Source organism: Canis lupus, chromosome 21 (assembly GCF_011100685.1).
Source record: "Canis lupus familiaris isolate Mischka breed German Shepherd chromosome 21, alternate assembly UU_Cfam_GSD_1.0, whole genome shotgun sequence".
NCBI lineage: Eukaryota > Metazoa > Chordata > Mammalia > Carnivora > Canidae > Canis > Canis lupus.
The window spans coordinates 32681515-32707738 of NC_049242.1; the positions used below are offsets into that span (position 1 = coordinate 32681515).

Genomic DNA, 26224 nt, shown 5'->3' on the forward strand with positions numbered 1-26224 from the left:
TTTTGGACAACTGAAATATATGAACCCATAGGGCTGCAGATGTATGTACAAAATAACCAAACATATGCTTATAATACTTAACATTTAATATTTAATACCTAGTTATTAATACATATTTAAGTCACATGTTATATAAAATATTTAGATACTTTTTTTTGTACTTGGATTATTCAAGTAATAGCCTTAAGTTTTTATTTCATACACAGGAATACCAATTCTGAGCAATGTAGATCCAGGACCCAAAGGTCACACACGATCATCCCTAGGGGAAATGGGGCTTTTGCTTCCTGAATGAAGAAGTCACAGGTAGCAGAGGTTCTCCTGGGGACCTATGAGCCTGGGAGAGAAGCTCTGAAAGGTCCAAGGTGTTCAATCCACCTGTCATAAGAGTGAGCACTTTGGTCCCTAGGAGGCATGGGGCAAATTATTCTCTTAACACCACTCCCTGCACCAGACCTTTATGCATGTTATCTCATTGAATCATCAAATTACCTCTACGAGGCAAGCATTATCCCCATTTGATAGCTGGGGAGACTGAGGCTCCAAGAAGTTGCCCCTGGCAAAGATCATACAAAACAGGGGCAGAGCTATGATTGGAATCCAAGTCTCTCTGCCTCTAAAATCCAGCCCTTTCCATTATGCTATACCTCTCTAATTCAAGTGTAAACAAGATAATTTTGTTTTAATTAATTAGATAATTTTATTATAAGTAGAATATTCCATAATAATGATCAGACTCTAAATGATGCCCTGAACCCAGCTTTGGATTAGGGGAATCCAGAAGGAAGAGGCTGGGAGCTAGCCTCATTTGTGCTTCAAGTTTTAGGAAATATGATCTTTGAGGAAAGGCAGGTGAAGATGACTTTTTCTGCCCAGTAATATATCTGGGGATAGTTTCATATTGTAGAGCTAGTGGTTCTCAAACTTTGTTACATATTTGAATCCTATGGGGCACTTTAAACTTCCTGATGTCCACTCCATATCAATTAAATAAAAGTTTTAGGAGGTGGAATCCAGGCATAAATATTTGTTAAAATTCCCCAGGTGAGGGCAGCCCCAGTGGCTCAGTGGTTTAGCGCCGCCTTCAGCCCAGGGCCTGATCCTGGAGACCCAGGATAAAGTCCCGCGCCAGGCTCCTTGCATGGAGCCTGCTTCTCCCTCTGCCTGTGTCTCTGCCTCTCTCTCTCTCTCTACGAATAAAATCTTAAAAAAAAAAAAAATTCCCCAGGTGATTACAATATGCAACCATGTTTGAGAACCAGCACCTTGGAGAGAGCATCTCCTGCCCCTGTGTCTGAGCCTGATAGCTCTTTCCCTGTACCACACAGCTGAAAAGGGCAGAATCACCTAGTTTTAAAGAGGGTCCACAAAGTTAGGAATGCATACTGAATGCAGCTATGATGTATCTCCCCTCTGGCAGGGAAGAGAAGAGGACAGATCCCCAGCAGACAGCAGGGTGTTCTGATACCTAGGTACCCTGGGGATTGGTGGTAGCTGGAGGACACATCCTGCCTCCCCTAACTCCCAGCTCCACTGCAGGACCCATGAGCTAAGGGTGTATCCTTAGGGTGCTGCTTGAGCTTTGGCACTATAACCACCGCTACTGGAGTCTAGAGTGTGCTGAGCTCAGGCCTTAGTGAGGCAGCAAGGGAGGGAGAGTCAAGACTGGGTGGTCCACCCTTCAGACATGAACAGCAACGCCAAGGCAACCTGGGGACCAGGAGGCTAGGGTGGGAAAGAAATCTCAAGGAAGTCTCAAGAAAGCCATCATTGGGTCAGCTCAGCCCACCAGGTAAGGGACACATAAACCACCGGCGCATAAGCCTGGAGTCCAGGGCTACACAGCCCCCTGGGGTTAAGAAGCCCTTCATTCTACAGCTCTTGTCCATGGCTCCAAGGAACTTTATAGCTGGGGCCCAAGCTCTGACTCCCACAGAGCAGTGGCATCCTCTGAAGCAGCTTGATGCTCCTCTGCCAGCTATCACCTGTAAAACCAAAGCTGAACAGACCTAGCTTCCTGCATGTAGCCAATTCCCTCACCATACAGATTGTGACGTGGAAGCCCAGGGAGAGGGAGGGACTTAGCTGAAAACCACAGAGCCCTAATAAAATACAGGTGCTACCTTGAACCACTGAGCAGTCCCTGATTACCTACCTCTGTATCCACAAGTAAGACATTTTACCTCCTTAGCCTCTGTTAGTCACTAGACAAGAAGGAAAAAACAAACAAACAAACCTGGCATGTTGACCATCCTCACTACCCATTCCTGCCCTCCCACCCAAGGGCAGCCCCAGGGTACTAGGCATCTGGTAACCCCCCCCCAACACAAAAGCCCCTGCAGCCTTCCTCTAGCCCATAACTCAAAGCAGCACCCCACCACCACCAACAACACATTGCACCCACTCCCAAGATGCCTAGTCCCTGATAGAAAGACAGACTTTGATACTAAGGGGAATGCTGCTCCTGCCCGTAGCTGCCAGTAGGCTTACCTGTGGCCCTGCTGCCCCGTGATTAGAGCAACACCTGGGAGAGAAGTCAGATGAGCGACAGGTGAGACCACCACGGGTCCCAGAGGATGGTGCTTACCAAGTGCCCAGGAACACCCCCCACTGCGTGCTGCAGCCGGCTGGGCTGCAGGGCCTAACCCTTGGGGAACTGGGTCCTGGGTAGGGTAAGGGGAGCACCCTGGGTCCTCTCCTTTCTCTGATACATCCTCAGCCAGGGCTGCATTTCTCCAGCTCACCTGAGACGCTCCTGCAAGAAAAGGTTGGTTGACTCCTCCTGTTCCTGTTTATCTTGAAGGCTCTGCAGCAATTTCCCAAACTGAACAGCAAGAGGGAGACCTCAAAGAGGCGACTCTCTTCCTAGCTGCATCTCCTTCCTAATCCTCTGGGTGCCTTGGAATAGAAGCTCAGAAGGAAGAAAACGAGATTTTCAACTTTCAGGAACTAGCTCTGCCGCCCTCTGCACAGCTCAGGAGGCCATCACTCTCAGCCTTTTAGGACTCGATCCAAAAATCCTTCAGCCCTCCATGTTCCCCAAAATGACAGTGCTCATGTATGGCTGGAATCTGCCCCGATCCGGCAGCTCATTTAAATAGAGCTCATCACAACAACAGTGTTGGTGGAGAAGTGAGTAGCTGCAGGGCCCTGGGGACCCCCTGTTTATACGTAGGAAGAATGATGCAATCTGGGTATCAAAATAGCAATCCAGAACGGAATAACAGGCTCACGCAGCAGCGGTGCCTGCACAACCAGAGCTCAAGTTGACACACTCTGTCAGCCCCACACTGCTGCAGCACGCAGATGCCAGGCACACGCTCTCACCGCATCATTTTAAAAATCAGCAGGAGCCCGAGATATCCCTCCATGCCCCCGGCACTGAAGGAGGGTGTGGGGGGGGAACCTTCGACAGACATTAAAATCTATCTCCTACATACTCACCTGCTCCTGCCACTTCACCTGAAGTCCTTATCCTGTGACGTCACAGTCAGTTGCCATAGTGACCAATTGTCCGTCACAAGTGGAGGATTAGGACTTCAGATGGGGAAGACACACATTTATGATGCACAAAGGTCCTGGGAGGTACCCTTTGGCAGCTAACTCTACCCCTCCCCCGCCCCCCAGGGAGATACAGTCGAACACAAGCAGGGGGAGAAAAGGCAAGGAAAAGCAGAGTCGAGTTGAAGGGAAGACAGTAGGATGGGGCAAAACTACAAGTGCAAGATAATGGTAAAAGCACAGAGCACAGGGAAATTGTAAAAGCACGGATGGGGAGCAGCAGGGTATAATACACTTGGAAAGACTGGCAGGAGAGTCAGCTCCTGAAGGGCCCTGAATACTAAGCTAAGGAGCTTGACCTATATCCTGAAATCAAAGGCTCTGGAGAGGGACAGAGCCGGGCTTTATGATTATCTTCATGAACTGAAGACTGGAGTCAGGGAGAAGGCTTGTCCAGTTTAGCAGTAATGGAATCCCCAACAAGGGTAGCAATGGAAATGGACAGAAGAGTTGTTTCAAAGAGAACTGATAGGGCATAACCAAAATAGGATGTGGGAGGGAGTGGTGTTGTATGAAGAAAAAGTCAAATGGAGGGGCTGTCAGGACCAGAGGGAAGAGGGAAGAGAGGGTGGTTGCCAAATCCCATCTTACATGTGTCCTACTTTCTCTAACACCCATAGCCTCTTTAGGTTCTGCTTTGCTGGACCTGTGATTCACAAATCTGGAGGGTTTGTTAGAAATCCTGAATCTACCAAATCTTAATCTCTTGGGAATAGGACCAAGAATCTATATTTTTAGCAAGTTACCCAACTGATTCTTAGGCATTCAGACCAGCACTGGCTCAAGGACCAGTAAGCTGGAACCAGTGGCCAAGACAATTATAGTAACCTCCTAGCAGGGCTCTTTACATCCAGTCTTGTCTCCTCCAATCATTCTTCTCACTAGCCAGAATAACTCTGTAAAAATACATATTTGATTGTATTCCATTGGCCAAAAATATCCAATGTCTCCCCACTACCTACAGAAAAGCCTGAATTGGTCATGACCCTTCACAGTGTGTTCCCAAATTTCCCTTCCAGACTTCCCACTTCCTGCCTTCAAACAATCCTATATTGTAGCCAAAAATTAACTCCATCCTCTTCCTCCTGCCCTTTCTTCCATATCCCTCAGCCTAACACTATTCCCTACCTATAGTTCCCTTCTGTATTTGTCTGGCTCTGCTTGGTTCCTACACAGATATTCCTACCTGATGCCATTCATAGGTTCAAAACCATCCAATTTCCCCAGGCAGAGCCTAAACCAGGGGTTGGAAAACCACAGCCTGCCCGTTTTTGTAAATAAAATTTTTGTGGAACACAGTCACGTCCATCATTCCCATATTATCTATGCTGCAGTGGTGGTGCTGAGTAGTGGTAACAGAGGCTGTAAGACCCACAAAGCCAAAAATATTAACTACCTAGACCTTTACAAAGTTTGCTGGCCCCTGGCCTAAAGCAATGGCTACTCCACTTGTTCTAGCCTCATCCTTTGGGGTTCAATCCTGGTAATGAGGATCCTGCTTACTTCCAAGTCAACTCCCATCCATCTGTGCTCTAGCTGGGTCACACTTGAACCAACCTCCAGTTTGGGATCGAATGTTTCAGACAAGCAAAGGGTATTCCAGGAGGAGGTAACATCAAAACTATAGGATTATAGATGTCAAGCTGTGAGACCTCTAGGGGAAAGACTGGTAAAGCTGATTCATGGAGAGGAGTAACAGAGATGAGGCTCTAAAATTAGTTTGGGGCAGCCCGAGTGGCTCAGCGGTTTAGTGTCATCTTTGACCCAGGGTGTGATCCTGGAGGCCTGGGATCAAGTCCCATGTCGGGCTACCTGCATGGAGTCTGCTTCTCCCTCTGCCTGTGTCTCTGCCTCTGTGTGTGTGTGTGTGTGTGTGTGTGTGTGTGTGTGTCTCATGAATAAATAAAATCTTTAAAAAAGAAAAAATAAAATTAGTTTGGAGTCAGATTGGGAAGGGCCTTGAAGGCCTAAGTTTCTGTTCTGAATGGTAAGCAATTGAGAGCCTCTAAGGTAGCTAGAACTGTAGGCCCACCACAGGAGAGAAAGATCAGGGCTGAAGTTAGAGGATTCAGGAGCATAATGTACAGAGGCAAGAGGTAAAGTGAGGTCAGGCAAGGAGATCCGGAGAGTGTGGGGCAGGGCCAGGTGGCCCATCAGAAGCCAAGTCAGAAATCGAGCATGAGAGCAAGGTGATAGGCTGAGGCAGGTGATGGTCCACAGCTTTCAGAGCCCATGTTCCTAGGACCACCTGACTGTTAAACAAGCTTTTGGTACCAAGAAAGAACCTGGTGCGGAATGCAGAAGATACAGTTGAGGATGAATCTAGGCTCATCTCATCTGATAGACTGGCACCTCTATTTTTTTTACATCAAATCTCAAGAGTCAATTCGAGGACTGCACTGACATACTCTATGCAAAGCCACTGCTTTGTTCCCATTTCCAACTGCTCCTGGACAGAGACACAGTGGGACAACCAAGGGCAGCAGCCTACTCTAGGTCTGTAGCTCCTATTGGCCCACAAGCCCAGGCAAGCCCTGGATTGGCAGGCAAAGGAGATGAATTTCTTTTCCAGGCTCTGTAATAACTATGGCATTCAGCAGGATTCTAAGGCTTTCTGGATTCCTGACGCTCCATTTATGCAGGGAGGGATTAGAGATAAGCTCCAAGAGTCTTTTCTGCTCTCTAGCCACCACAACAGTCAACCATGACTGGTTCCTCTTGAATGAGAGAGTTCCAGTAGCCAAGGGACCCCTCCAAGACCCTGTCCATCAATCATAGCCACCTTAAACTGAGGGATGCTTTAGCAAATCTGCTCTAGCCATATCCTTCCAAGCAGTGCTGGCAGCAGCTAGTACACCCCCTAGAAACACAGCCTGCCTCCTTCCCATTAGCAGGGGAATTGCTCTCCCAGTAACGGGTACCTTTCTGAGGTGCCAGTGCTACTCCCGGGGCCCCAGAGAGCCAATTAAGGTGAGGAAACTGTTCATGAACTACAAAACCATCCTGCTGATAGGGCTCCAGAGCTCCAGCTTCTGCACCTGCTGCACACCCAGCTCAGTCCAGCTTAGTTGCCTGCCTTCCACCTAGGATACTTGGGTCACTGCCCACAACAGACCCCACGATGGGTGGGCACACTGTTCAGCACCTAGACTGAGCAAATGGCAGTCACCTCGCCTTCCAGTCTCCTGTAGCTGAGATCTCACCACCCCCCTACCTCCCACCTTCAGCCCAGGCCATTAGAGCCCCTCCAGCTGAGCTCTCATTAAGATCCTCATTTCTTTCTCTGACTCTGAGGTTGTAGCATCTTGCATCAGTTCCCTCTCTTTGGATCTTCCCAAAGTCCCAAGGCCTGCCCACTGAGGGACAGAGATTGCTCCCCCTTTCAGCATCTGTAGTTTACAAGGGCTGCCACACATTAGTAGCTTCAGGAAGCAGGAGGCCATGGTGGTTATTTGGTGTTCTTAGAGCTCTTCAAGTCCAGTCCTGAAAGCCAGAGAAGCCCTGGGAATGCCCAGTCAATTAGTGCTGGAGTCCAGATTGAGCTCTAAGGGCCATGACCTTCACCCATGTCTTGCATATCAATCACCCACACTGATAATGGGAAAAGTAAAATACTAAACAGGTAGATTGTAAAACTTTGATATCAGAATCAATGTCTCCCAGCTAGGATTTGTCTTTTAGTAGATTTGAAAAGAAAAAAATAATGTTCCTTTTACATATATGGGGAAGGAAATATCCAATTAATGGCCCTTCTCCCCTAAAACAACTAAAGCCAGAGGAGTCCTGAGAATTCTGAAGACAAATGCAGCACATTCAGAGCTTGCTAACTTAAAGTATCACTTTGTGACTCACTGGCCGATTTCTCAGAGTTTGATCTAGGACAATTTTCAATTAGGCTTAAAAGCAAACATTTCCCCGTATATATTCTTATTGGCTGAGTAAATCCATTTCCAATATCCAACCTTTCTGCACAGAGCCTGCAGCTTCACAGTCACCCTATTGCATGGCTAAGCCACTGTGTACTCGGCACACTGCTGCCTTTGCTCTGGTCCCCACCACTGGCTTTTGAAGACCTTGCCCAGCTGGTCTCGTTAGAAGCAGAGACCTAACACAGACACATTTCCAGGTGTGATGGAGTTGCTGGGGAGAATCTCAGCTAAGCTGTGGCCGCATTAAAGATGTGCACCTGATGACTCAGGCTGCAGCAAGGGTTCTTTCCTGAAAAATTCTCCATGGAGTCTCCCCATCAGTTCAGTCATTTCAGGTGAAATCTTCCCCTGAGCAGAGTGCAGACCACAAACTTTGAAGACAGGTTTGACCTAATCTGCCACTTATGAGTTGTTTTGGGCCCTAGATCTTACATATTCACAATACCCAGGTTTTTCTTTCTTTCTTTTTTTTAAAGATTCTTTTTCTTTTCTTTTTTTTTTTTTAATTTATTTATTCATAGACACAGAGAGAGAGGCAGAGACACAGGCAGAGGGAGAAGCAGGCTCCATGCAGGGAGCCCAATGTGGGACTCGATCACGGGTATCCAGGATCACACCCCAGGCTGCAGGCGGCGCCAAACCGCTGCGCCACCGGGGCTGCCTGATACCCGGGTCTTTCAACTGTAAAATGGGAATAATACCTAATTTTAGGATTGTTGTCAAGTTTTAAAAAGATAATAAAAGATAACTACAAGTACCCAGTACAGTGTCTGCCAACCAACAGGTGCTTGATAAATATATTTGCACCTTGCAGCTTGAGAAATACAAAGGGGCAGCGTCACAAATGCAACAGTCTTCCTTCCATGTAAGAGCCATGGAGATCTCTGTGGATTCACTGGTTAAATCATCTGTTCAATAAATATTCACTTAAACCCCCATCCTGTGTCAGGTTCTGTGTTGGGCTGCAGGGCTATAGAGATGAAAGACCTCCAGCCCAGTTAAATCAGATGCCTCCTGTGGTGCTGAGCACCAGCCCAGATGTGCAGGCCTGGGGAGGCTCCACCGAAGGATCAAAGTTGAAAACCAGCTAGACAGACCCTGAGCCCAGGCACACAGCCTATTCAACACAGCCATGTTCAGCTCTGCCCAGCAACTGGGACCTAGATTTATGGAAATGGGCTTATCCTCATGCACTGGTGGCCCATCTGGCTGGGGGCATTGATGCCAGGGACCCTATTTATTCTTTAGCCTCTACTCATCTCCCTCTAGCTGCTCCCATATTTTAATTTTGAAAACCTGAGATTGGCAGAAATGGGGTAAGTCTGCACCCTTACTCAGCTGGATAAAGTGGCGGCACTAAAATCTCTTTCCCAAGAACCAGATTCCCAAAGCATGGCTTCTCAAATTTAGACCAGAAGTCAAGTTCAGGTATTAGGTCTCTCACCAGACTTACCAGAGATAGATGACAGCTCTCCTTTTAATAAGACAGCTCACTTGGGTACCATTCTTTCAGTACTTCCAAAAGCATTCAGCAACTGATATCCACCAGTCCTGGTCCACGGAGAACCCCTCAAAGGTATTGCTTCTTTGCCTTCTTTGCCTTCACATCCATCCACACCATATTCTCATATTATTATCATCTATCTAGTTATCTGCCCTTCAGCAGAACATGAATCCCTTGAAGGCAAGGGCCTTGCTTTTCATCTCTGTACCCTAAATGCCAAAGATCCTGGTACACAGAAGTCAAATAGTCTGAAGGAGACAGACAGACACAGACAGACACACAAACCAACAAATACCAAAACATGTCCCAGCCAGGCCATAGGACATACTAAAGAATATAAGATGCCACGTATTTAAGAAATCACCTCTCTTGTTCCAAATCAAGCATGTTCATATCTGACAGATTATTTTTCCATTTCAGTTTCAAAAGTTCTAAATAATAGTATTTTTTTGTGGGTTTCTCAGCTTTTGACTATCTCCTATGAGCAGTGCTGAATGTTCTACATGTACATTATCATTTAATCTTCACAACAATCGTATAAGCTAATTACTACTATCATCATCCCCACATTATAGGTGAGATGACTTGTCCAGACTATACAACTACTAAGTGGCAGGCAGATTACAACTCACACTCAGATGGCCAGACATATTGACACTAAAGCGTATGTTTTCATTCTCCATTACACTCAGAATAATTTGGCAAACGAACACTACGGTTTTTTTTTTAAGATTTTATTTATTTATCCCATGAGAGACACACAGAGAGAGGCAGAGACATGAGCAGAGAGAGAAGCAGGCTCCATGCAGGGAGCCTGATGTGGGACTTGATCCCGGGACTCCAGGATCACATCCTGGGCCAAAGGCAGGCGCCCAACCACTGAGCCACCCAGGCGTCCTGAACACTATGATTCTAATAATTGTCATTAGTATGACTCAGTTTTCTGATTTTTTAGAGCCATACAAAGCCTTGAGACATGCATAGTTTATGTTAAAAAGCCGAGATGGGATCAAAGACTTAAACATAAGAATTAAACCTATAAAATTCTTAGAAAATACAGGAGGAAAGCTTCACGGCAATGGATTTGGCAATAATTTCATGGCTAGGACACCAAAAGCACAGGCAACAGAAGCAAAAGTAGGTAAGTCGGACTTCAGCAGAATTAAAAACTTTTGTGCATCAAAGAACACTATTAAGAGAACAAAAAGACAACTCATGGAATGGGAGAAAATATCTACAAATCCCATAACTAATAAGGGCATAATATCTATCTATCTATCTATCTATTCCTACAACTCAACAACAATAACAGAAAACAATTAAAATGTGGGCAAAGCTGAAAATCTATACCATTATACAACAACTTTCCATTCCCCACTCCTCCCCCAACTCCTGGCAACCACCATGCTACTCTTGGTCTCTATGAATTTGACTACTCTGAGTATCTCATGTAAATAGAATCATAGACTATTTGTCTTTTTTGTTAACTGGCTTATTTTATTTAGCATCATGTTCTCAAAGTTCATTCATGTTGTAGCATGTGTCAGAATTTTCTACCTTATTAAAGCTAAATAGTATTCCACTGTATATACATACCACATTTTGTTTATCCACTCATCTGTCAATGGACACTTGGATTGCTTCCACCTTTTCTCCATGTCAATAATGTAGTTATGAACACAGGTGTACAAATCTCTCTTTGAGTTCCTGATTTTAATTCCTTAATTCTCTCTGGTATATACCCAGAAGTGGAATTGCTGGATTATATGGTAATTTTATTTTTAAAATTTTTAAAGGAATGGCCGTACTGTTTTCCACAGAGGCTATACCATTTTATATTCCCACCAACAATGTACAGGATTTCTCCACATGCTCACCAAACTTGTTATTTTCTGTTCTTTTCTCTTAATAGTAGCCATCCTAATGGGTTTGAGGTGGTATCTCATTGTGGTTTTGATTTGTATTTCCCTAAAGATTAGTGATATTGAGCATCTTTCTGTGTGCTTACTGGACATTTGTATATCTTGCTTGGAGAAATGTCTATTCAAGTCCTTTGCCCATTTTTATTATTTTTAAAGATTTATTTATTTATTTATAATAGACATAGAGAGAGAGAGAGAGAGAGAGAGAGAGGCAGAAACACAGGAGGAGGGAGAAGCAGGCTCTATGCTGGGAGCCTGACAGAAGACTCAACCGGGACTCCAGGATCGTGCCCTGGGCCAAAGGCAGGCGCTAAAACACTGAGCCACCCAGGGATCCCCACCTTTGCCCATTTTTAAATTAGGGTTTTTTTTTAATTGTTGAGTTGGAGAAGGTCTTTATATATTCTGGATATTCACCCAACAATGCTGGAACTTGTTAAGACATATTTAAGATCCACCATGTGTGTAAATTTAACTAGATTTTCAAGTGTCCTTTAAGAACATTTATTTGTTAAACAACTGAAACACTTAAAAAGAAAATAAAATACATTCAATTTATAAAAGCAAATATTAGCCAAGTTTACAAATATGTTCAAATATTAATAAAAACCCCTTTAAAAGTAATTGCTAAATTTTGCTACATTTATAAATAGTGTAAGACAAGTTAAAATTAAAAGTTTAAGGACTAAATTTAAGCTTAAAAATCAGACATTAATTTTAAAAATCAAACTAGATCATTTTTTCTGTGCTCCAAACTCACAAAAGAGCCCAGAGAGGTTACACAGCTTGCCCAAGGGTTTAGAGAGCTCAAAATTCATAGCTAAGGACAACTGCACTTCTCTAATGCCTCAAAGCACCTAGCCTTGGGCTACAGATCACTTTAATAATACTGCAGACAACAAAACAAACAGACATGATATTTCTAAATGCTCTCAACTTGCTTGACCTCATCCTCCAAGCTCATCCAACAGAGAGAGATTGCACCTCTGTTACAGGTCTGTGCTAGAATGCTGAGCTGAAAGGGACCTGATTCATGTCTCCAAGGACTCACAGTCCTCAATGAGACTGTTCCCTAGGAAACCTGACATTCATCAGCAAGACACAAGCTCCTCCCACCAGGCTGGAGTTAAATGGTGAATGGTTCACTAGTCAGTAGGAGTCTGTTCAAAATCAGGTCCCAACCATTCCTATGGGGGCAGCAGCTTTCCCTTCGCCTCAGAAGTTTAGAGAGTCAGGACAGTGTCCTCTCCATCTGGGGAGTCTGTGAAACCTTGAATCAATACCTTCCCAGGTTTCTCAGTTTGCCACCAATTCAAGGAAATCCCAAACATGGAAAGTCCCAGCTTTCCAGATATAGGAGGCATCAAGAGGGTTTGCTTTGTCTCAGATTCCCCAAAGAGTTGTGTTTGGCAATGAGTATCCCTTGGGCATTTTAATTCTGATTCTTTCTACCTGAAATTCAGTTCCTATGAACGAGGAAGAGACATGTTATAAGGAAGGAGGGGAACCTGTGGTTCTTTTGTACTTACCAGGTGGAACGGTCCTGTGAGCTTTGGAAACCTGTCTCAGCTCCTGGATGAAGCCCTGGAAGCAGTTCTTGCAGAGCAAATGCTGGCAGGGTAGGAACCGGGCGCCCACATTTTGCAGGTCTTGTTGGCACAATGAGCAGGTCAATATCATGGCCTCCATCTGACCATTCCTGTGTTTCTGGTCAACTAGTGGCAGCCCCATAAATCTCAAGCCCGTATACGTGGCTGTGCTTGTGACCGGGACTGGGGCTCTTCCCATGATATCCTGAAGTGTGCAGCAGCGTGTAGATCGAGCAAGCTCCACTCCCTGTAAGTGAAGCACAAAACAGAGTGATTAATTCCTTTAGGGTGGGGGATGTTCCTGGAAAGGCCAGAGAGGACACAGAGAACTGGAGGCTCAGGCCCTGCAACCTGCAGGCCTCAGCCTCAAACTCTCACTTGAGCCCAAAGAGGGAGTCCAGCATCTCTGCTGCAGAGGTTGTGTGTTTCTTACAGAGTTTGTTGCCTTCAAAAGTGTCCAACATCTACCTGTGCTTCTCTTTATTAGTGGACAAGCTTGAACCTAGATTTCATTTTGGAAAAGAGAAGGAAATTTGTTTAAAGCCCAGTGTATGCCAGGTGCTTTCTATGCTTTATCTCAGTCTTCACAGCTACTCTTGAAGATAGGCATTATGATACTTTTACAAATTAAATAAAGCCATGAGGGACAGGCTAAAGAAACTGAGGCTCAGAGAGGCTGAGTAATTGTACAAAGACAAATGGTAAATAGCAAAGTTCAAATTCAAATTCAAAATCAGACTTCACACCATTACTACTGAAATATTTCTCAAGCTGAAGTCCACACACATATTTTCATGGGTTCTCTCCAATATTTTTTAATTTATATTCATCCTAATAAGAAGTTTTTAATCTATCAATTCAAGTTCAAATACATATCCACCACAATGAGATTTTAGAGGCAGTGCTAAGAGTTCAGGATCCAATTCACACCATACAGTATTACTTTGTCTTGGGCTACTTAGAAGAGAAAGGGGCAGCCTTAAATGTAAATGATGTACTCTTGCCACATGAAGTCTCAAGAACAATGTGGCACACTGGTAATGCCTGTTTCATGGCACTTGGAACAGAGGAAGGAGGTAAGGAAATTAAGCCATGATCATAGTGGCATAAGTTGGCCAAACCTGACCAATGGTGAACACCACATTCAAGGTGTACTAGCAGTTTAATGCTAGTAGTTTAGCAACACATCATCTGCAAATGAAATTAATGTCATTAATTTTATTGTTTTGGGTTTTTTTTATACCTTGTAAATTGTATTCAGTCTTATACTTGTATAAGAGCAAAAGAAATGTATCTAGTTTTATATTTGTACTCAAGAAAGAAAACAAATATCATTTCATCAAATCTGGAGTTCTATCATTATGCAGATTTGAGAGAACTTTCCTTTTAGTCCATGGTCTCCGGGAGCCAAACCCATTAGGGACAAAGAGTGACAGAGCTAGGAGAGGCCAGCCTGCTTGGGGGCCCAACAAGATGCCACTAAATGAAATAATGGATAGACTTATACCTCTAATTCAGTCTGGAGCTCTAAGAGCACTTATTTCCCAGAGGGCAGCATGGCAGCCCTGTGGCGGTAAGGGCAGTCTGTCTTAGAAGGTTTAAGTGTGCCTGAGTTTATTTCATTAGACTTTGAGAATATCAAACTCTTTGGTCTCAAAATCCTTCACATTTTTTAATTATTCAGGACCTTAGATTTTATTAATGTGGGTTCTGTCTACTACTATTTGCCATATAAAAATGAAAACTGAGATAATTTAAAAATATTAATTCATTCAAAAACAATAAACCTATTACATGTCAGCCTGAATAACATACTTTTTAGAAAAAAATTATTTTCAAAAAATAAATTTAGTAAAAAGAGTGACATTGTTTTTCCTTTTTGCAAACCTCATTAATGTCTGTCTTAATAGGAGACAGCTGGAATCCTGAACCTGCTTCTGTAGTCAATCCACTCGATGTTGTTTTGTTTATAGTAAATTAAGAAAATCCAGCCTCATGGGGTTGTACAGTTGGAAAAGATAAGACTATTTTTAATAGTCGTATTAGGTTATAATGGACATTTTTTGATACTACAAGTGGTAGTTTCCTAAAGGTTGGCTGTAATGTGGAATCTGTAACTATATCAGTGAACATTTCTTACCCTGTTACATTAAAATCCACTGGGCTATCTTGTACTGATTTTTTACCCAGGCATCATTTTATAACACCAAGCATTTGCCATTTGGAAAACATTCGTTCAATGACTTATGCAGATGCTCCAACCATTGACCTTTCATTAGACAATAATAAAACATCACACTCTTTCACATCACCTCTAATCTCATTGGGAAATTATTAGGAAGATGTCAGACTCAAAGACATCAAACTCAGCTATACCTTTACCAGAATTCTATTTTTGCTGGAAACTCTAATTTTAATCATTGGCAACAAATACTATCAGTTTTTTCCTTGGAATGACAGGTTCATTTCATTGTTGAGAAAATATCTGCCAAATTCCCAAGGCTGAATAAATAACCTCAGTCTGTCAGTTGTTCTTTCAAGTAAAACTGGTGTCGTACAAAAAAAGGCTAGTTCAGCTTGCAACTCAAATAAGAGCACAAACGCAATTCCTTACTTTGATAAGTAGATGTGCTTTATGCATACTTCCAGTTTCTTCATGCAGAATATTAATAACGTGTATTCAAGGACTGAAATGTAATAAAATATTTACTGCTTCATTACAGACACTCCTAAGTGAGACTAAGGCTCTAAGGCTTTTCCTTCCTTTTTTTTTTTTCTTTTCCTTCTCTTCCCTCCCTTCCTCTTTTCCTGCAAATGCCTGGCAGTGAAGAATACAATGACTTATACCAGCATCTTCAGTTTTTTACACACCATCTTTGGTTTTTGCTTTGGCACCACCAGGGCAAATGCCAACTCAGTGAAAAGGGCAGATAACATCTTAGTATGATTATGAAAATGGTTTTGACCCTGTGGATGCTTATGATGCTGTGGATACTTGTGACCCAATGGACACTTGTGAAAGAGTCTCAGGAACCATCCCCAGGCCTTCCCCACCCCTGATCATAGGTCTACAGATAGCACTTAGAGAACTGCTCCATTAGGCTTTAAATAACAACTCTGGGGATTCAAGGAAGTGGACTGGCTTTCTGACACCAGTGGGAACTACTCAGGATGAATATATGAATAAATATTTTGGGCACCTGGGTGGCTCAGTGGTTGAGCATCTCCCTTTGGCTCAGGTTGTGATCCTGGGGTCCTGGGACTGAGTCCTGCATTGGGCTCCTCTCGAGGAGCCTGCTTCTCCCTCTGCCTATGTCTCTGACTCTCTCTGTGTGTCTTTCATGAATAAATAAATAAATATTTCATTTCTGTCTTAGAAGAGCAACTAAAGTAACTCTATGAGGGTAAAGGTTAAATTAAAGGCACAGGCAAGCAATGGAGTCTCTGATTTGAGGATAAGGGGTGGAGGACAGGAACGTCAACAAATATTTCTAAAGTAAAAGAGTGACTCTTGGTATTTTTCATTATACAAACAAGAAAAAACTAATATCAAAAAAGAATATGCTGTTTGTTCAGTATCATTTGGCTAGTGGGAAATGAACCGAAACTTCTGTGTTCTTTCTGCTAATTTTATCTTGTGAAATTAAATGAAAACCCAAATATTTAAGCCCTTCCTTGTGGTGCTATTGGATAAACTGCCCTCCAAGATCAGAGAATTCCTCTCTTCATATTTTGCTATTCTGAGTTTAATGGCAGCAAGGTTTTCCATCCTAGCTTCCAACAAAACTTCTAGGAATGCATTTTCCATGTACTACCATGATATTTTTTAAAATCTATTCAACACAGTGAGGAAAGACTCCTGAAAATTAGGTTATTTTTACTTTGTACTGAAGACAACCCTGTGGATTTTCCTCCTTTCCATATTGCCATATATCAACAACTACTGATAAAGGCAAAAAACCACCACAACAAAAACAAAAGAAAACGAAATCAATAACAACAACAACAACAACGATAAACCCTGAACCTGGTATAGTCGAAAGTGGTAACTATAAATGCTGCTGTGCATAAATTGGTTCAATTGATTTGGGTGGAAAAACAGCATAAAATGAATCATAAAAATGTTCATACCTTATAATACAGCAGTCTCACTCCTGGGAATTTACCCTAGACATGTTATTCAATAGAAGGAAAAAAACACATATTCACAAATGTTCATTGCATCACTAATAGCAAAGGACACAATAGGACTAACAACAACAACAACAAAACCCAAAATACAGGAGAAACTGGCTTAGTAAATTATAGCACCTGCTGAAGACAAATTAGTATTAAGCTGTTAAAAATGATTATGATGACTGGGTAGTGATACAGAAAAAATGTCACGGTATTAAATGAAAAGCAGAATAAAAAGGATGCATCTGCTATAATCATTAGCTTTGTACGTAGCTATATCTCCATGTAGACAAGAGCTGAAAAGTAATATTCAGACATAAAAACAGCATCGCAAGGTATTATGATTTGAGATATTTATACTTATATTTTTTTAACATTCTCTTTAATGTTTCACTTGTTTTTCTATTACATGCAATTTTTAAAATCCTTTCTGAAATAGATTCCTGAGTTTTTCTAGAATTCTCACTTAAAAAGAACAGAAACCCTGGCTCTTCCCACCCCAAATTAACAATCCTTTGCTTGAAAAAGGAAAACAACATATTATTTCCAAATGCCCAAACCTAAAGATGGAGAGCAAGCAAACAAGGCTGGATCCACCCATGTGGATTGCTATGTGAAGGACTGCTGAGGAACTTGGGAACCCAGAGAGGAGAGGAAGAAAGAGGGACCACAGGGCCCTCTTCAGGGTGGGGGTATGTTCATAAGGTCCCCTGGAGAAAGGTGTGTGGTACCAAAAAGGTCAGCACCACATTTACCTGTCTTGCCAGATTGCTGCCTGATATCATCTCCCTTCTGCTCATTTCACAGGTATTTTTTGAGGCCCTGACCCTCTGGGGAAGCCCAAAAGCCTGAGATGTCACAAGGCCACACTCTACTTCAGAAGAGATGTCACAGAGAAGCAGGCCTCTCAGAGGTCATGTCTCAGGGTCATGTTCCATGTGCCTGAGTGGAGAAGGACAAGTCACCAAATTCCTAATGTCTGGATACTATTCAACTTTGCAGATACAGATCTCAAACTTTGTTTGCTCTCTCAGAGCTAGTCAACCTAGGGAAACTGACCTACACGGACAAGCCACACATAAGCCTTATGTTAAACCCATATGATTGTCCTGGGAATGAGGGAGGCTGCTAGAAACCAGAGCCCACAATTGCTCAGGGCACTCCCTCTACCCTGGAGATCAAACCATCAATGAGAAGAATGTTAGGTGAACACAGAACCCAACACAGAGTACTGGTCCACTCAGGGAGAATTTCCGTTCTGATGGATGACCTGAGGGATAGGATGAAGTTCCTCTATAATCATGGAAGTTGGCAAAACTATTCAAAAGCAGTGCCCATTACCCAAAACCCTACCTCTACCCTCTGAACAGTCTTAGTCTTGGTCCTCACTCTAGACCCTCCTTACAGAACACTTAATGGTTACCTTTCATTCCCAAAGCTCTGCCCAGCTTACCTCCATTCACAGACCATGTTCCCAAGGGTAGCTCAGTTCATCTCTTGTGCACTTATTGGCCAGCTTTGACGTCAAATAGAGGGTGATCTCTTCTTAGACCTTGCCTCCCACTCTCATGGCCCCTCTTTCTGCTGGTCCCAGGCAGTATATGATCAAGGACTGAAGGACTGATGAAGACCATAAAGCTGTGAGGTCAGAAAGGGAGTGGTCACTGAGGTAAAAACAGATCTGGAAAGAGAAGACTAAAGACTAGGTAGGCCCAGGCCCTGTATCTTGGCAGCACTATAGCCTCTGGCAAGTCACTCAACCTTCTGTGCCTCAGTTCTCGTATTCTTATTCATAAAATGGAGCTAGTATTGTTGACTTCTGAGGCCAATGCATTTTGTAAACTTCAAGGTATATTTGGCTATTATCACTGTGGATTGCAGTGTTCTGGGAAGAAGCAGAATATAAAGTTTTGGGCCTTAAAGGTTGAGGAAAATTCAGGATATCTGATAGGAAGATGAGCGCTACAGGCATGAGAAATGGCACAGCACAGGCAGAAAGGCAGGGATGTATCAAGTCTGGCGGCAGTAGGAAGCTCGTGTAAAACGAGAAGCTGGGGTTGGTTTGGAAAGGCAAGTGGGCTGTATTCTGTTGGTCAAAGGGAGCTATCCAACTTTTTGATCAAGTAAGTGAAGGTGAAAGTCATGTTTTGGGAAGGTTAACCTGGCAGAGGTGAGATGGATGAAAGTATTGGATGAGGATTAGAATGCAGGCAGGATGACTAGAGAAGGATGTTGAACTCAAGAGACATGATGAGAATCCTAAGGAAGGCAGTGGCATGGGGGTTTAAAAGGAGGAAGCAGATTTGAGATACAGAACAAAAGAATATGGTGACAGTGACAGTATATTAGGAGAAATGAAGGCTTTGAAACCATTTTCAGGTCTCCATGACATCACTATCTAAGTGGACAAGGGTGCCACTCACCAAGATATAGTATAAAGGAGAAGGCACCAGTGAGCAAGGAAGATTGAAGTCTTTGAATACGTTTGCCAAGTTTGTCTGTAGAATGTCCCAGGGATAATAATCAGAAATTAAGTAAGTACATGAATGTGGAGCTCAGCAATAGAGATGTGAATTGAAGCCACCCAACATACGCTCACCAAGAAGACTGCACACTGTGAAAAGTTAAGAGAGGCAAGAACTGGAGGCTGAAAAACATCAACAGTTAAATGGTGTATAGAGTTAGAAGAACCCGGAAAAACTGACAAATGGCTAGAGAGATAGGAAGAAGGCAAGAGTTTCTATGAAGAAGTGAAAGAGGTAAGGTACAACAGAGAACACACGGTAAGAGGAATGAGAAGAGTCCATTCAACTCGTTTAATTTATGATTTGAGTAAGAGTGGTGTGGCTGATTAAACATGAATGGGAAATGAACAAATGGACAGAATTCAGACTACTCTTTTGGGGAGCTTGGCTGTAAAGGAAAGAGCTAGGATGGTAGGGAGAAAGTAGGGAGAATCTAGGATATTTTAGTAAAATATATTTTAGCTGATAGGAACGAGGCAAGGAAAATAAACACACAGAGTAATTGGAAGAACGGGAGTTTAGACACTGGTTGAGACTTGAGAGGTGGCTCTTCCACTATGAGGTGAAAGTACATTCAACCACTTGATTTGTTGAACATGTACTACATGCCAGGAACTGGGAGTACTGGGATAAAATACTCCTGAACCATTAAGGAATTTGGTCGAGTAGGGGAGACAAATGTGGATCAACAATTATGCACGAGCTATGTATGTACTAGAATGTGGGGGGGGCACAAGTGGGGGAAGCAGCAATGACCGTATGGGTCAGAGAAGTTCCACAGGGAAAGGAGACACTTGCATTGCAAAGATCGAGGTTGAGCAGGGGTTTTCTGGTCCAGGAGAGGGGTTCACAGCCTTGTCAAGTAGGTTCAGGTGAGAAAATTTGGTGGTTACAAAAAGTATTTAGAGTCTGGATTAAAAAAAAACAAAAAACAAAACAAAACCATAAAGCAACCAGGTATACAGGTCCCTGAAGTATACTGGATTGTTCAAACTCTGGACGCCCAGGATGACAGCACAAGCGCAAAGGAGCAATTAAGACCGAGCGCCTCCTCGGAGCGTGGGCGATCAGGCGGGTGTGGACACGTAGGGAAGGGTTCAAAGGGGGCAGAGCCAGACAGCCGGTGCTCGCTGCGGGTCGAACAGCGCCTCGCGAATCCTCACTGCGGCCGCTACCGCCGGGGCCGAGCCGACCGCGAGGACGAGCGAGGCGCGCGCGTCGGCTCAGCAGCGGGGCGTTCGGCCAGGAGCCCGGGCGGGTTCCGGGGACACGGGGATTCCGCGACAGGTCTCAGCCTTCGAGCCTGAGCGAACGAGGGCGACGCGGAGGCAGTTTTAGGGCGGCCGCCGTCACCCGGCCTCGGCGCGGAAGGAGGACACCGAGCTGAAAAAGGAGGGCTACCGGCCTGGCGGTCACGCGACCCCGCGAACCCCGCGAACCCCGCGAGACTCCGGAGACCCCGCCCTAGGCCCGGCCTACTCCGGCCGGAAGTGAGTCTCTTGGCTCCGCCCCCGTTGTCGGTAGCTCGCGAGATTTCGCAGACGCCTCCCTTTTTCCTCTGGGCCGCCAACATGGTAGGTGGTTCTTTTCCTTTCTCCGCCGCGTTGGTAGTTCAGGCCGCGAGCTGTACTCGCTTTGCACCTCAACCACCAACTCCCGGCCTCGGCCCGACCTTCCAGGCCGCTCGGGGCAGGGTGGCCCGTGTGGGCCCCCGAGTGTGGGCCCGCGTGTTCTGCCGAGGGTTCGGCTCTCTGAGGCACGCGGGCCTGCGCGCTCAGGCGCCGCCCTGATGAGGCCACGGGGCCCCGGGCCGACCGGTCCGTAACATCACCCTTGCTGATGTGGCCCAAAGCAGAGCCTTGACCCCGCAGACCTACAGACCCTTCTCAGACGGTCAAGTTCGCCCTCTGCCCCACCCCCCTTTGGCTTTATCACCAAGCACCTTTTTCCATACAGCCATCCAGACTGAGGAAGACCCGGAAACTTCGGGGCCACGTGAGCCATGGCCACGGCCGCATCGGTAAGTGCCGGCATCCCATCCTGGCCGGCTCTGAGCTCTCCCTGCCGGGTGCTTAGCTAGCCGGGAAGTGGGTAGGGTAGAAGTGGGTAAGCTTTGTGCGGTCATTCGGAGTAAGCTTGGCTGTTAGCTGTTGGTTTTTTCCTTAGAATTCTCTACGGTACCCCATTTAAAGACAATTTCACATCAGGGGGGCGGGTAGTTAAAATTGGGACAAAGTGTTCATTTGTCGAAGGCATGAACACTATCCAACAGTGGATAGTGCTGTGATGTGGAACATTGCAAAGAGAAGTTTGACCCAGAGTCTTGAGGGAATAGCAATGCTTAAAGAGGTTTTGTAGACTGAAAAAATAAAACGCAGAAGTGTGGGGAAATGCTTTTTGCAAGAAGACTTGAACTGGAGAAGGCTACGTTAGCCATGTAGCTTTGTATTGCAGGCAAACACCGGAAGCACCCAGGAGGCCGGGGTAATGCTGGTGGCATGCATCATCACAGGATCAACTTCGACAAATAGTGAGTGTTTCTTGACCTGTACTTTCACCAGCACTGACAGTTTATTGGAGTGATGGGTAAAGGGCTGGCTCAGGACACCTTCAGTGGGAAGCAAGCCTCTTAACCACTCAAAAACCTTTGTATATTGCTGGGTTTTAGCAAGTTAACATTTGATGTGAACCGAGAATTTGCCATCGAGGCTAGAGTCACGCTTGGGTATCAGCTATTGCCTTAGTGTGCTAGAGTCCTCGAAGAGTAATTGCTGACCTTATTCACTGGCTGTGACCCTTATGGCATAGTCAGTCACCAGGTTAGTGACATGCGTCAGGTGTATAATCTGCTAGATTCACTATGCCCCCAAATTTGTTTAGAAAATCTACTACAAGAATGTGTGGAATTTCCATAGAGTGGCTGTCAGGTGATACGGAAGATCTCTAGTCTTGGCTCTGCCTCTGACTTTTTTCAGTGATTTATCCTGGTTCCATGAAGTAAGGGTAGTCTCCTGAACATCTTCCATGGCTTTTTTTTTTAAAGACTTGTTTTAATGCAACAATGAATGGAGTCCTGGTTATGTCACTATTGTGCACTGATGAACAAGTTACGTTATAACTAGGAGAGATGAACTATGAAGACAATAAACCTCACTTCTTAATTGGAATCAGGTTATGAAAGTGATTACCTTTCTCTTCCTAGTCACCCAGGTTACTTCGGAAAAGTCGGTATGAGACATTACCACTTAAAGAGGAACCAGAGCTTCTGCCCAACTGTCAACCTTGATAAACTGTGGACCTTAGTCAGTGAGCAGACACGGGTAAATGCTGCCAAAAACAAGACTGGAGCTGCTCCTATTATCGATGTGGTGCGATCGGTGAGTGAATGAATATTTGTTGACTTTACATGGTCTTTGCCTCTCAAAATTCTGGATAATCTGATCTACTGATGCCCTTCCTAGAATTTATACCTAGTTACCTACCAGACTACTGTCTTTTGACAGAATTTCAACAGGTAAACTCCCCAAAATTGCATTCTAGTTGTGATTCATGCAAAACATTCAGCTCTTTCCAGTCCCTCATTCATTCAGTTACTTTTGTTATTTCTTGAATGTTTTTCCAATCAGTAGTCTCATTCCCACTCTTAACTGTCTTGGTTTGTACAGGTTTGCATTTCTGGCCTGAGCTTTTGAGCAATATCTCAGCTCATCTGGCTCTGGTCTCTCTTAATACAACCCTGCTTACATGGGCACTCTTGGCCCTTTATGTCCCTTACAGAATAAAATACTAATATGTTTGTTAATTGTGGATCTACGTTATTGGAAGAGATTTCCACTCCCCACCCCTGCAAAGCAGTGACGACAAAGCATTTTTGTCTATCCTTCGGAGTTCTGGTCCTGTGTCAGTTTTAACCTCCCACGGGTGTGGAGGTAGTCTTAAACCCTGAAGGGGCTTTCAGTGAAGTTTTAAATCCCTTTTCTACTGCCTACTTAACATTCCTTGAGCAATTTTGGTAGGACTTCTTGGAACATTGCTAGGAATGTGGTCTTTTGCTTATCAGGTAGTAATTGAATGGGGGGGGGGTGCGGGGGTTGTGCTTTCTTGAGGCTAGAGTCACATCCTGACACATTTCTTGTCCTGGTGTGCTAGAGTCCTCAGAGAGAATCTGCTGGTCTTGATTCACTGGCGAGGGCAGTTGGTGCCCCCGGTAGTGCCCAGATCAGAAACATGTCCCCCCAGCTCCTAGATTGAGTAGATTGGCAGTCATTTTTCATCATACCAAGGAGTTGGTACCTGCTGTGGTGTGTATTATAAACTCTTTTTCTATTCCTCTAGGGCTACTACAAAGTTTTGGGAAAGGGAAAGCTCCCAAAACAGCCTGTCATCGTGAAGGCCAAATTCTTCAGTAGAAGAGCTGAGGAGAAGATAAAGGGTGTGGGGGGCGCCTGCGTTCTAGTAGCTTGAAGCCACATAGGGGGAGGTTCATTAAATGCTAACAAGTGCTTTTCTCTTGTGGTCTGAGTATAAATTCTTTAGCACCCCTACCTCCCTACCTATACATCAGAAATATGCCTAAACAGATTTTTAGGAGTAGGGATATGAGGGCCTGAGCTTCTCTACCAGCTCCCCTCAGAAAGTGTGCCAGAGATGGCACCAGCACATAAAGGATTTGGCCCAGTACCTAACTTGAACATTTTTGTTTAGAATGTGTGAATGTGATACCTGTGATAGCACATGGATGTATCTTAGAGTTGAAAGGCTTGTTTGCATTGTAAATTCGGACTATACAATGAGTAGGAGAATACACCCTTAACTGCAAGTGTGGCTCTACAGCTCTGTACCTTACATGGGGCTTGAACTCAACCAGATGAAGTTAGAGCTCTACCAACTAAGCCAGTCAGGTGCCGCAAAATGGAAGACTTGGTTATGATCTGATGGACAGAAGGATTGAAGCAATTGTGAAAGATGTAATTCCTGAACTGAAGGTTTTTCCTCCTTGACTCCCATCTTTTTACCATACTATTCTAGTCATAACCAAAAATTTGAGATGGGGCCCAGCAGTTTGAATGTTAAACACCAGGGCTTTTACACGTGAAAGTGGTTTGGAATCTAAAAGGCATTTGTCAGAATTTATGTATCCCTGTGCATAGCAGTCATAATGTTCAAAGAAATAGATCATGAAATGCTAAAGATTTTTTTTTTTTAAACATTTTATTTATTTATTCATTAGAGATACACAGAGAGAGAGAGGCAGACACAACACAGGCAGAGGGAGAAGCAGGCTCCATGCAAGGAGCCCGACGTGGGACTCAATCCCAGGTCTCCAGGATCACACCCTGGGCTGCAAGCGGCGCTAAACCGCTGAGCCACCTGGGCTGCCCAAAGATTTTAGTCTGAAATGTATCTCGCATAGAATTTAGACCTAAAAGGCTGGAATCAGGTTTTCTAGGGTTTGTTATCCTACAAAACTGATGATGATCAATGCTTGCGTCAGATAAGACCTTCAGATCTCCGGGTAAATTACAGTTTACTAGTTTTTCTAGTTCTTCCCAAAAATGACGAAATTTTTTTTTTAGGCCCCAAATGAAAGTTGCGGTCTAGAACCCTGGCCGAAGAAATAAGATGACACTAAAAATATGACTAGGTTTAGCTTGGCAGCGTGCTTCTTTTGTGCTCTGGGGTGATCATGGGCTGGGCATCATAGCTTTCTATTGGACAAATTTCTTGTGACAACCTTTAGAGGATTTTGCAGATCAAGTATAAGGAAAGTGGAGAGCAAACTTAGCTGATTGGGTTAACAAGGTGCCAGGAAGGCTTTGCTCAGTTGGATACCCAACTGGATCATTTGAAGTTGCATCTCTGTTAATGGTCCTGACAGAGAAAGATAAAACGGGTTGTCCTTATTGTCTTTGGAGGACATAATATGGAAGCTGAGGTCCTGGATCTGAAATGGGTTATAGTTGATATTGAGAGAATAAGTGGTAATAGAGTATCTTAAGATTCAGATGGGGTTTGAGCTTTTTGATCCAAACCTTCGCAGTTGTGTGTGGCTTAACCTTAGTCTGGTTTTCTCTTTAAAAAATTGAAGATTGTATGGATTAAGCAAACTGGAAGCATTTACTAAACCTTTTGGACTTAACTGTGAGTGATATGGGAGCAGACAAAATTAATCCCGTTGGTCTGATTCAAGGTAAAAATGATCTAAGCAGAGGGAAGAGCAAACACGCTAATAACCAATTTGGAAGAGTTAAGGGAAGTCTTACATACTTGGGAGGTAAACTTCCTCTGGAGAATATAGTTAGGGTCTGGGCCACAGTGGGAAGTAAAATGGGAAGGAGAAAGCAAAAGGATTCAGAAGATCCAACAGACAGGACTTGGCAATTCGGTGAAGTGGGGTGTGGCTGAGGCCTAAATCGTTAGGCCTGGACAGGTGGGGTATAGTGGACCATTTGTGAAAACTAGTCCCTTAATAGCTACTTTCAGAAGATAATCCAGATATGATGCCATCCCACCTGGCCTGGGAAGGACAGCTTGAGCAGCCTCTTTTCCAGTTTGCTCACTCAGGTCTACAGCTCATATGACCCACACGTTGATGCACATGTTAATATTGCCAGGGAAGTCAGGTGACTGATGAAAAGCCGTACTTCCATGCTGCAAATGAAGGGCACAGACCTTTCGTGACCACTTAGCTTGTCTGATGGGACCAAACACAAACCTTACATTTTAACTTAATATATTTGGGTGAAAGGGGCCACTGATGAGACAGAGTCCACGCTTAGGAATCCAATGTTGAAGCTGCCAAGCTTTGAGTGGTCTGTCCTGTAGGCACAGGCCGGTGCTGCATCATCTCTTACTGGGTGATACGTGCCCCGGGTTAATGCAAGTCCTCCCACGTATGGGAAGCAGAGCTTTTGTTAGATTCCCGGTAACTCCGTGGTCCTCAACCATTTGTCTACCTGCCTCTTCAAACTGAAAAATCATGTCACCGAACACCTCAGGCTGACGTGCTTATTTTCTA

General features: G+C 44.2%; 2 protein-coding genes and 2 non-coding genes across 10 annotated transcripts in view; 3 read left to right on the plus strand and 1 right to left on the minus strand.

Moving 5' to 3' along the window:
- Window positions 1-18311, minus strand: part of TRIM66 (tripartite motif containing 66) — a 57680-nt gene extending 39369 nt beyond the window's left edge. The window contains exons 1-3 of one of the 7 annotated variants that reach the window (XM_038568986.1): window positions 2745-3300; window positions 2491-2524; window positions 2156-2204 (exon numbers count right to left, since the gene is read on the minus strand). Coding sequence is in view for 3 of the 7 variants with exons in the window: in XM_038568984.1 (XP_038424912.1) it covers window positions 12446-12752; window positions 17437-17481 (352 nt within the window). In the remaining 4 variants the exon portion in view is untranslated. Of the gene's footprint in view, window positions 1-2155; window positions 2205-2490; window positions 2525-2744; window positions 3301-3327; window positions 3347-12445; window positions 12753-17436; window positions 17570-18134 lie in introns of those variants that run through there. The other 6 variants (XM_038568983.1, XM_038568984.1, XM_038568982.1 and 3 more) reach the window with 6 other exon arrangements.
- A 2434-nt stretch (window positions 18312-20745) lies between these two features.
- RPL27A (ribosomal protein L27a) lies at window positions 20746-23707 on the plus strand. The gene is made up of 5 exons (NM_001252225.1): window positions 20746-20780; window positions 21163-21226; window positions 21661-21736; window positions 22409-22583; window positions 23542-23707. The coding sequence occupies exons 1-5, from the start codon at window positions 20778-20780 to the stop codon at window positions 23668-23670; spliced, it is 447 nt and encodes a 148-aa protein (NP_001239154.1). The 5' UTR covers window positions 20746-20777; the 3' UTR covers window positions 23671-23707.
- Window positions 21909-22038, plus strand: LOC119865044. The gene has a single exon (XR_005375912.1). It is a non-coding gene; the product is annotated as a small nucleolar RNA SNORA3/SNORA45 family (small nucleolar RNA).
- LOC119865043 lies at window positions 23307-23437 on the plus strand. Its single transcript, XR_005375911.1, has one exon. It is a non-coding gene; the product is annotated as a small nucleolar RNA SNORA3/SNORA45 family (small nucleolar RNA).
- Window positions 23708-26224: the final 2517 nt, after the last annotated feature.

Bases quoted from the DNA above. Each gene is read 5' to 3' on its own strand.
- RPL27A (NM_001252225.1), top strand. The intron at 21,737-22,408 runs GTGAGTGTTTCT...TTCTCTTCCTAG, and splicing joins AGGATCAACTTCGACAAATA to TCACCCAGGTTACTTCGGAA. The intron at 22,584-23,541 runs GTGAGTGAATGA...CTATTCCTCTAG, and splicing joins TTATCGATGTGGTGCGATCG to GGCTACTACAAAGTTTTGGG.